Raw genomic sequence first — 11136 nt, 5'->3', positions numbered from 1 at the left:
TCTTTACCAATTGAATATGACTTAATTAGATACCATACACATAAACATCATGTAAGATAAATAAATTTAGTAAAGTTTCCTTAATATTCAGTTGTTCACATAAAGGTTTTGTAAACTATTGACTAACACAAAATAGGATACTTATATCCAGTATCACCATTATATAGGCTTATGGAAAACTTTATAAAAAAGTGAGCAATAATGTTTGTCAAACCAAAGGTCCTACCTAAGAGCAACACAAAACAAGTTACTTTTCTCCGTTAACACCATCAACTAAGCTAATGGACATCTTTACAAAACAGTAACCACAAAAATTTTTAACAATCAAATGTCCTAACATATAAAAGGTCCTACAAACTAGTACCACTGCTGCCGCTCATACTTTTCCTGCTCTATCTCCAGCTCTTCCTCTAGCAATAGTTCCATTTCCTTTTCCATATCTACCAACTTCACTGCTTCTAGCAACACTTGTTTGGGTTGAGACCTGTAATAATAAATACAATGGATCATACGGTAAGCATGTATGCACAACAAACTCGATGACCAAATACTAGCAATATCCATTGACAACAAAATAATACAAAACTAATCCCAATCGACAATATTCAAAGTGATACAAAAACCAAAAAAAAAAAAATCAAAGAAAAATACACACAGTTTCAATAAAGTAGCAAGTTGTACAGTGAGTTTAATTCATACACATATAGAAAGTTTCAGCAACAAATCAATCACCCATAAATTTATACAAAAACCCCACCAAACCCAATCAACAAAACCCCAAAAAGCTAAGACTTACAAAGGCCAAATTTGAAAAAGACACATGAGAAGAGCAACTCACAATTGGATTTATCTAGCCGTTGTCGTCAAGGCTGCCTGTGGTTGTCACTGTGGCCGCCAAGGCTACTTAGAGCCGTCACCACTGCCTAGGTATACAAGAGTCGATGGGTTTGTGGGGTTTGGGTTCGCGGGGCTTAGATTCAATCTAGCGTAAAATAACTTGAGCAATCAAAGCTAGGGAGGTTTTCCCCCTGGAGTCGTTGCTGCCTGGGATCACGCAAGATGATCGTTTTGGGTTCGTGAGGTTTAGCCATTTGTGGGTCTCAACATTGTTCGCGGTTTTTTTTTTTTTTTTTTTTTTTTTTTTTTTTTTTCTTTTTTGGATTTAGGAATTTGACTTAAACTGTGTCATTTAGGCTAGAGAATTTTGTTTTAAGTTTAGGCCTAAAACGACGTAGTTTTGATGCATGCTAGCTCTTCGCTTCATCATCCCTACAACGACGTAGTTTTGATGCATGCTAGCTCTTCACTTCGTCATCCCTAAAACGTAGTTTTGGGGCTAATTTGGCAAAAATAAAACACATTAGCATGATAATGTGTCACTTAACAACATAAATTAACCATAGGGGTGAATTGCTAACGAAACCAAATTTCAAAGTGTAAAATCAAGTTTTTGAAACTTTGGGGTGTAAAGTAAAATCCAATCAATTCCAAACTTCAGAGATGTAATTTGCAATTTATCCAAAATTATATTTACTAGATGAGAAATGATATGTCTACAATAATTTTATAACATTTTTACAACAACTCCTAAGTAGTAGGTTGTTACTGGTTGTTATTATTGGAGCAAAAAAGTAATCTTAGTGTTAGTTTCAAATTTGAACCAATAACAACTAACCACCTGTGATTTATTGTAAAATTGTTATAGACGTAGCATCTCTCTTACTGGATAGGCAGCTTGCAATTCCAACTATTCTAAATGTTACGCAACTTGGCAATACTTTTTCCTACATGGCCGAATACATCCTTTTACCAAACACCAAGTTTTGCACGACAGTTTTCCAAGCATTGAACAAGCGAAAAATCAGCATTCAAAAATAACCTTTACTGATTGGTCTATTTGAATGCTGAGAAAGTTGAGGAAAGGAAAAATTTTGAGAACTGGGGATTTTGTTGGGTTGGATTATAGAAAATGAAAGACTGACCTCAATTACGATAAATATTAGGACCAGTTCTACAAGCAAATATAATTTCTATTTGGTTGTTGAGAAAATTTATAATATGAAAGAAAGAAGAAAGGAAAATTTTGAGCTATACTCATAATATATAATTTTGACCTTTTTGCTTGTGGTAAATTTTATTGGCTGCCAAAAAGGATTCATTGATAATCTTTGAAATCAGTTTTGCCCAAATGTATGTTATAGTTGATTATGTTTCTCATATGTAAGTATTATATTTTTCTAGCCAATAGGCTCTAGGTCAAATGGCATCTCCTCCCCTTGTAAGAGCAAGGTAGACAGTGAGGTTGTGGGTGCAAGACACACCAAGTGTGTGTAACTTATTAATATAAAAAAGGAATTGCATTTTTCTATTCAAAAAAAAAAAAAAAAAAAGTGACCCGGGAATCAGTATGTCCAAAAAAAGGAAGTGTAGGGTAGGTCTGCCTATCAATCACCTCTCCTAGAACCCACAAAGTGCAAGTTTTGTGCATTAGGCACACCCTTTTATCGTTTTTGAGATGAACTGATGAGTGACCAAATAAATAGGAAAGGGAGTTATGGGAGTTCCATTCTTATACATTTAAGGTGGGAGGAAATTCTAGTTTTCTTGGATCCCAAATGATGAAAATTTGGAAATCTAAGGTTCTGTTTGGTAACAGTTTTTGTTTTCTATTTTTAAAAACTCGTTTTTGGGAATATAATGAAAAAACAATTTTCTTGTATTTTTGAAATCAAAAGCATGTTTTGTTAGTTGAAATTTTAAAAAAAAAAAAAGTTTTTTGAAGAAAAAAATAGAAAATACTAAAATATGTTGTTACGAATATTTGAACTTTAATGCTAACTCATTAAATGAGACAGATTCATTAAATTAAATGTGTATTTTCATTCACTTTAATGCTAACCTTTGCATGTTTTCAGTTTTCTTCACAAATTGAGTTTTGAGAACAGTTTTTGTTTTCTATCCATTTTAAGTTGTCAAACAAGTTTTTTAGTTTTAAAAATAGAAAATTGTTTTCGAAAATAAAAAATAAGAGGAAAAAAACAGTTACCAAACATAGTGTAAGTTTCGCATATCTTTGTGGTTCCCACATTGTTTTCTTTTTTTCTTTTTCTTTCTTTTTTAGCTGATCCAATTTTTAGTGTAGTCATACTGAATTCAATAATTCTCAAAAAAAAAAAAAAAAAGTAAAATTATGGAAATTGTATGTATGGAGTGTAAAATAACAAATGTGAAACGATATTTTTTCCTTTAGGTTTATTGACATTGTATGTATGGACGTTGTTAAAATACAAAGTGAACAATCTAATTCTTTTTTACAACAATTTAGTTCTAAAACAGTATTTTTAGCATTTAAATCACTTTGTATCGAAAGATATTCACTAGGATCACCAAGGACTATTACAAAAAGAAACAGCGGACCTAATCACCTAAGCCATATAAGGTCAGGATAATGTAATCTTTAGAGCAAAGCATCCTCTGCACTAATTCAAGAAGGAAAAACAATAGAATGAAGTTCTGAAAAGCCATTAGTTTGGAGTTGGCAACAGCCACACCTGGTGACATGGGGTTCCTATGAAAGAGCATAAAGTAAGGTTGTATTTGAAGTAACATGTTCTCCTAGGCTTTATCAAACATCTTCTATCATGTTGTGTCAAACAAATTAGCCACTTTCTCCAATGCTAGAATTAATAAACGGTGGAGGTGTTGGTTGAGGAATTTCATGATTATCAGTTAGCATTTTCACAACTACTGACATTGATGGCCTTAGCTCTGCCGATGCTTGTGCACAAAGCAGCCCTACTTGAAGTAATCGGGAAGCCTCCACTTCTTCAAAATTAGCCTCTAAGATTGGATCAACAGCTTCACATAGCTTACCCGTTCCATAAAGATTCCAAACCTTATAAAGAAATACAAAAGTTTTGTTAATGATTTCTGTCTTGATTCTTGAAAAAAGAAAATTATTTCTCTGAAACATGAATTGGTGGTATGCCAGGTAAAAAGATTTACCATTTGTAGGATAGAATGAGAATTTTGAGAAAACGAATTATTTCTCTTTCCACATACAACTTCAAGGACAAGAATTCCAAAACTATATACATCTGCCTTCTCAGTTAACTTGCCATGAACCATATACTCTGGAGCCAGGTAACCGCTAAAGATGTACATTGAGAAATGGATATGTAATTAGAGATAATAGCTTCAATATTGCATAGCAGTGAGGAAAATCGCCAATCTATGACAGAAAAGAAGAAAGAGCACTACACTCTTTTTGTTCCCAAGGTGAATAGTATTTACCAATGCATAACAAAGATTTAAAGTAGACGACAAGGCACATGCTCCTAGTAATAGTATGCAAATTTACACATTCCTACATAGTGCCAAAACTGAAAATAAGTGCAAGATTGTGAGAAAATAGGTCTAGGCACTTACAGTGTGCCAGCAATCTCAGTGCTTATGTGAGTCTTATCTCCTGGAAATAATCTAGCAAGTCCAAAATCTGCAATCTTTGGCTCGAAATCCCCATCAAGCAGAATATTGCTTAATTTTATGTCTCTATGGATAATTCTCAAATTTGATTCCTCATGAAGATAAGCCAAGCCCTCAGCTGTTCCCAATATGATCTTAAACCTTACATCCCACCTCAGCAGCCGAAGATTCTCTTTAACTGACTCAAAAGTCAAATCAAAAGGAGGGCAAGTAACTGAACTGAATAAGAAAGAGCAATATTCTTACATGAACAGGAGTTTAAGATTAGATTAATACCAGAAAAGTGGTCATGAAGGCTTTGATTTGGCACATATTCATAAACAAGAAGGCTTTCAGGACCTGTAATGCTGCATCCTAACTGCTTCACTAGATTTTTATGATTGATGCCACTGATCAAATTGACTTCATTAAAGAAATCATCCACCCATTGTGGATTTTTGAAGAAGAGCCTCTTAATAGCAACAACCTTTCCATCCGGCAAAATTCCCTGAATAACACAAAGAAATCTACCTAGTTAATTTTAAGTACAAAATTCTTATTCCTTCAAAAACGGTAGAAAATGAAACTTGAAGTTACTTTGTAAACTGAACCAGAGCCTCCTTGTCCGAGCTTATTGGAATTGTGGAAGTAATTTGTCGCCTTTTCCAGACTTTCATATGAAAAATTGAGTTTGGACTTGTATAAGCTGGACAACAGACCTCCTAATTGCTTTCTCACTGAAACAAATGCCAGAAAATTAGGCTATATATTAACTCAATAATTAAGACATAATCCTTTTTCCTTTTGAATGAGTGAATATGGTTGCAAAGGGAGTGGGAAATTTAAACCAGTAACCTCCATTTCATAAGGCTGATCAACCGAACAACCACTTAAGATTAAAAGCGAATCACAAATAGTCCTTCAAAATCTAAATATAAAACATATGTACCTTTCCTCTTCCTCAATACATTTTTCCTCGCAATAATAACAACAGTTGTGATAATCAACACGAGAGCCAAAGCTGAAGTCGTTGCAGCCAAAGTAATAGCAGAGAGGTTTTCTAACAAAGATTAACCATATTACTTTGTAAACAATATTAATGAGAAATGAAATTAAAGCGCTTTTTAAATGTATATAAGTAAGCAAAAAGAATTCTAATTTCTGTGACAGGATAATTATACAAATTGATTGTGGGGTCATTAGTAGAATTTTTCTTATGTTTGAAGGGGTTTTCTATCATATTAATAACAAAGTGCTTATGCAGTTACCAATTTGGTTTATGTTCATAGAGAATTCTAGATAGAGATTGAAGACCAAACTCTCAACTCTAGAGTTCAAACACAGTTCCAACACAAATCATTGATGAACCTAATTAATAAGAAAAAGTAAGACTAATTGCTTTGATGATCTAAAAAAAGGAAATTACAAATCCAGACAGAATCATTTGAAATAAGAAAAAAGAAACAAAACTCACCATGATTATGTCCTCCAACCAGATCACTCGAATTATAATAGAACTTTTGAGTGGAATACCTCATGTAACAACCAGCATTCAAGACCCTCCCTTCTTCCTTTGGAGTACATGACCCAATGTTAGAGACCGCCTTGGCCAAGCAATCCTCACAAGCACTCCCACTTACTGATTCCCAACACTGAGCCAACCCATAAACTGTAATATATCCTTTATTCACAAACCCCACGAAGAAATTATCATTCTTAGGTGCTTCCACGCTCAAATTCCTCGCCAACACTTTTACATTAGCGGCAAAAACAGTATGGTTCCCCACAAAATCTTGTGTCTCACACACGGTTGTGTCTTGCACATCCAAAGTCTCATTGAAGAAAGAGTAATCATCGTACCTAACATAACACCCGTCCAAGAAAAGCCTGCCACCACGTCTGCTTCTTGAAAATGGACCGCACATTTGGACCAAATTCTTGCACCGTGCAAAGCAGAGATTACAGTCTGTTTGAGAGAGATCTTTCATGCACTCACCAAACGTATAAACTGTGGTATTACCTGTCCCATTCACCACTGCTGCATATCTTTGTGTGGCAACTAGACGGGTAGCTGTAACCATGGTTGCCAAATAGTTTGCTATGAAGCTTTCGCGCTCAGGAATTGAGGCAGTTCTGTTGCTGCATATGGCAGTAGTGTGTGTGATTCTTGGGTCAGAAAGAGAAGGGTTTACAAAGAAACATAAGAAGATAAGAAGAACAAAGATTGAGTAAGAGTAAGACATTGAAGTTGGACATAGAATATTCATTAGAAAAATGGATATAAAATTGTTGAGAATTGATCAACATGCATTGTGCTTGGCTGAAAGAGTTGGGAATTATATGAAATCTTAGTTGGGAAATTGAAGTCAAAGACTGATATATGAAATCTAAGAGATCTAATAAAATAAGATTACTTCAGGTGTGCTTAAAAATATGTGGAAAAAAATAATTGTACTTAAGAAGAGTAAGCCAGATAAACCAAATAAACTGAAAAAGAAATTCATCTAAAAATAAACTAGAGGTTTTTCTATAATTTCTCTGTAATTGTAAAGGTGGAATTTTGCTTTTAGAAACACCAAAAGTAACTCAATCTTTTCATTTTTGGGAGAGTTTGTCTGTTTTGGTTGACTTCAATTCAAAAAACAAACAGTTCAAAGCATTGATTTTTAAAGCATCCATAGGGAATGTTACACGTGGAAGGACTAATTGACAATAAATTGTGAAAAAATACGAGGCAGGTGAAGTTTGAAAAAGTATAAAGTTTTTCTAGTACCCAAAAAACTCAACTTTTGTTGTAATTTTATTATGTTTTATTACTTTCATACGAATCTTATCAGTTTTCCTTCACAAATTACGTCACATACAAAAAATTGTGGCAAAAATGATTCCCTTTTATTGTTTTTTGTAGTACCAGATTTTTTGAAAAGGAATGTTAACGTTGTACTTCTCCCCTATCACACGTAGCAAAAAAACTCACATCGGGAGAGAGGGGTCTGCCGGCATACAATAATCTCCTGTGAAGTCGATATTTTCATTTGAAGAATGACTTTGAACCAGCAGCCATTGACCCACCTGCCCCGAAAGTCAGAGATATGGTAGGATGGTGCAGGTACGGAGGCACAGTTGGACAAGGGGGCAATTTTTTAAATAAAAAAAAAATGCCAGTATTATATAAGAATTAATTTTAATTATTTTATTTTATAAAATTATATTTTACTAGAGTATCATTTAGTTTTGTCTCTACTTAAATATAGAAATGTAGAAGTATTTTTAAACTAAAAAAATGAGGAATTCAAACAGAGAGAGCTCCTTAAATAAGGATCTTTTCCTATTTGAGATTCTCATTTTTTTGATTAAAAAATGTCTCTATACCCTTATGTTTATGCAAAAATAAAATTAAATGACAATTCGATAAAAATACAACTCTAACTCATATTAAAACATTGTCTAAAAAGTAAAGTCCTTCTCTTATTGATTTTCAAATTACTTTATCAATTTATAAATTAGATTTTCAAAATTACAAAAAAAATATATAAAAAAAATAAAGACAATTTTTTTTTTTGGCTATAAAATATGACTACTAAGCCCAAGGTTTTCACTAAACCCAAAAAAAAAAAAAAAAATCCTCATTACACGTGCGAAGTAAAATTATGTACAAAAAGAAAATTTATTAATCGAACAATAACTAATATCTGATTTAAATGAAATTTTATTCACATTTTAAGAATATAAAAAACATTAAATTAAATAATTAAAATTTTAAAATTCACATAAAAAAAAAAAGAGTTATATAAGGAGTCGCAGAGTTGTTATGGACTTTTTAAACCTTTTTAACCGTTGCAATTGTGCCGATCGTTATGTTTACATTACGACATGACGTTTCTTTCCCTCGTTTTATTCTTTTTTTTTTTTTCCCGTATAGACTATAGAGTTTACCTTATCCCAAACCCAGAGTGGAACGAGCTGCTCTCACTCACTTCACTTCCTCAATGTCTCTTCTTCCTTCCAACCTTGTTCCTCTCCATCTCCAAACTCTCCACCACCCTCCAAACCCTAACCGTGGACTCCCCTTTCCAATCCCAAGGCTCCCTTATTCCCGTTCCCAAACACCCCGAATCCTCTGCGCCAAGAGAACCGGTAAGCAACGCTACCCTTCGGAGAAGAAGAAGCTGAAACAAAAGCGAAAGCAAACCCTAACCCTAACTACGGTCGACAACAAATTCGAAGGCGTTTGGAGGCTCTCCAAGCTCGGAGTTCCGATTCACAGTGACCCCGGCAAGGACTTTCTCGGCGTATCCCCGGGTTTGCTCCAAGAGATTGCCAAAGTGATCGAATTCCCGGTAATGTTTCTGTTCGGATGCTGGGAAAGTGTAGGAAAATAATAAAAAACAAACTTTGGGAATTGGGGAGTTTTGGTGGGTTGGAGTATGGGAAGTGAATGAATGACCTCAACTATGAGAATTATTAGGCCGGTTCTATAAGTAATATTTAGTTTTCTGTTTGGTTGTCGAGAAAGTTTGTGATATGGAAGAAAGAAGAAAGGAAAATTTTTGAACTGTTTATATATGTAATTTTGACCTTGTTGCTTGTGGTACATTTTATTGGCTGCCAAAGAGGATTTATAAACAACCTTACCGTTTGGATGCTGAGAAAGTGTTGGAAAATAAAAAAAGTTTGAGAATTGGGGGCTTTTGGTGGGTTGGGGTATGGGAAATGAAAGACTGTCCTCAATTATGATAATTATTAGGTCCGGTTTTAAAAAGTAATATGTAATTTTCTGATTGGTTGTGGAGAAAGTTAATGCAATGAAAAAAAGAAAAAAGGAATATTTTGAACTATGCTCTGTCTTTTAGTCTCATAATATTAGTATATAATTTTGACCTTTTTGCTTGTGAGTCATTTTCTCGGAAGCCAAATGGGATTAATTAATGTTTTCTGCCACTTTTTAACTAATTGGTCTGTTTGAATGCTGAGAAAGTTGAGGAAAGGAAAAATTTTGAGAACTGGGGATTTTGTTGGGTTGGATTATAGAAAATGAAAGACTGACCTCAATTACGATAATTATTAGGACCAGTTCTACAAGCAAATATAATTTCTGTTTGGTTGTTGAGAAAATTTATAATATGAAAGAAAGAAGAAAGGAAAATTTTGAGCTATACTCATAATATATAATTTTGACCTTTTTGCTTGTGGTAAATTTTATTGGCTGCCAAAAAGGATTCATTGATAATCTTTGAAATCAGTTTTGCCCAAATGTATGTTATAGTTGATTATGTTTCTCATATGTATGTTTCTCATATGTAAGTATTAGATTTTTCTAGCCAATAGGCTCTAGGTCAAATGGCATCTCCTCCCCTTGTAAGAGCAAGGTAGACAGTGAGGTTGTGGGTGCAAGACACACCAGGTATACTAAAATATGTTGTTACTAAGATTTGAACTTTAATGCTAACTCATTAAATAAGACAGATTCATTAAATTAAATGTGTATTTTCATTAACTTTAATGCTAACTTTTGCATGTTTTCAGTTTTCTTCACAAATTGAGTTTTGAGAACAGTTTTTGTTTTCTATCCATTTTAGGTTGTCAAACAAGTTTTTTAGTTTAAAAATAGAAAATTGTTTTCGAAAATAGAAAATAAGAAAAAAAAACAGTTACCAAACATAGTGTAAGTTTCGCATATCTTTGTAGTTCCCACATTTTCTCAGTGACTAGTCTTTCCAATATACACTTGTTTATTTGAGTAATGGATGGTAATGGTGAGGTATTTCATCAGCATTCTTTTCTTAATCATGCCAGGTTGCTTCTATGCTGCCACAGGATGCTTTCTCCGTTGTTCGGAAATCTTTTGATGCAAGGAAGGTCTGTTCAACGAGAGAATTATATGTACAATTAAAGAAAGAAGTTGGATTATAATTACTGTTGTTAACTTCAAAAGGTTTTTGCCTTATTCTTTGTATTCTAGTATCCTTATTTAATTTAATGAATATATTGAAAGAACAATAAGTTTAGTAGAAAACTAGTTGCATGGGCATGGTTCATCAGACTTTACACATACATATATATAGGGAAAAGTTAACAGATGTCCTAGGAGCATTAGTTTAGGAAATATTTTTAAAAACTTTTTTATGGGAAAAGAAAAGAGCAATTAATTTTTTTGACGGCTTTTTATATTTCCCATGAAAGTGGTGTCAAAACTTGCCTAAAATGGTTTATTAACAATTGCCCTAAGAGCATCCGTTAACAGGATCTATATATATATATATATATATTCAAAGTTTATTGAGCATACCTTGATGATTCTATGTCATTGCTCAAACTAATAGGTTTAACCATTAGACTATATTCATTTGGGATGATTCATGGATATCCCTTAGTCTTATGTTCCCTGCAGTCATCACTCTAGATGTAAATATGTGAAGGCGCAACATGTAATAAATCTTTGGGCAAGTTACTATACAGGACAATAAAATTTTCCTTATATTGCTTCCATGAAACTTGAAACAATTAGTTAAGGATTTCTGATTTCCATTGCATGAATGCGTATATATATGACATTATGACTTGAGATTAAGTCAATGAAAACATTGAAGACAGGTACTATAATAACCTTTGATCACTTATCCTAACAAGATGATTTTGGGGTAAACTCATAAATATATTCTAATTAGAGGA

At 33.3% G+C, this 11136-nt stretch overlaps 1 protein-coding gene across 2 annotated transcripts; it reads right to left on the bottom strand.

Moving 5' to 3' along the window:
• Positions 1-3394: 3394 nt before the first annotated feature.
• On the bottom strand, positions 3395-6995 carry LOC112026147 (cysteine-rich receptor-like protein kinase 3). 2 transcript variants are annotated; one of them, XM_024058831.2, is made up of 7 exons: positions 5939-6993; positions 5414-5524; positions 5062-5201; positions 4762-4972; positions 4429-4663; positions 4006-4150; positions 3395-3895 (listed from the first exon to the last, which is right to left on the bottom strand). In XM_024058831.2, the coding sequence occupies exons 1-7, from the start codon at positions 6729-6731 to the stop codon at positions 3659-3661; spliced, it is 1872 nt and encodes a 623-aa protein (XP_023914599.2). In that variant the 5' UTR covers positions 6732-6993; the 3' UTR covers positions 3395-3658. The 2 variants fall into 2 exon arrangements, with proteins under 2 accessions (XP_023914599.2, XP_023914600.2); XM_024058832.2 differs by lacking the exon at positions 5414-5524 and having other exon boundaries at positions 5939-6995.
• Positions 6996-11136: the final 4141 nt, after the last annotated feature.

The sequence above is a fragment of the Quercus suber genome, unplaced genomic scaffold (genome assembly GCF_002906115.3).
Source record: "Quercus suber isolate HL8 unplaced genomic scaffold, Cork oak 2.0 scaffold_419, whole genome shotgun sequence".
NCBI lineage: Eukaryota > Viridiplantae > Streptophyta > Magnoliopsida > Fagales > Fagaceae > Quercus > Quercus suber.
Note: the sequence above shows the minus strand (reverse complement) of the source record. Positions and strands in the feature narration are given on the sequence as shown.

Coding starts and splice junctions, on each gene's coding strand:
- LOC112026147 (XM_024058831.2), bottom strand. CDS start 6,731: ATGAATATTCTATGTCCAACTTCAATGTCTTACTCTTACTCAATCTTT. Junction 5,525..5,938: donor GGTTGGAGGACATAATCATG/GTGAGTTTTGTT, acceptor AATCTTTGTTAG/AAAACCTCTCTGCTATTACT. Junction 4,664..4,761: donor CCTTCATGACCACTTTTCTG/GTATTAATCTAA, acceptor CTTTTGAGTCAG/TTAAAGAGAATCTTCGGCTG.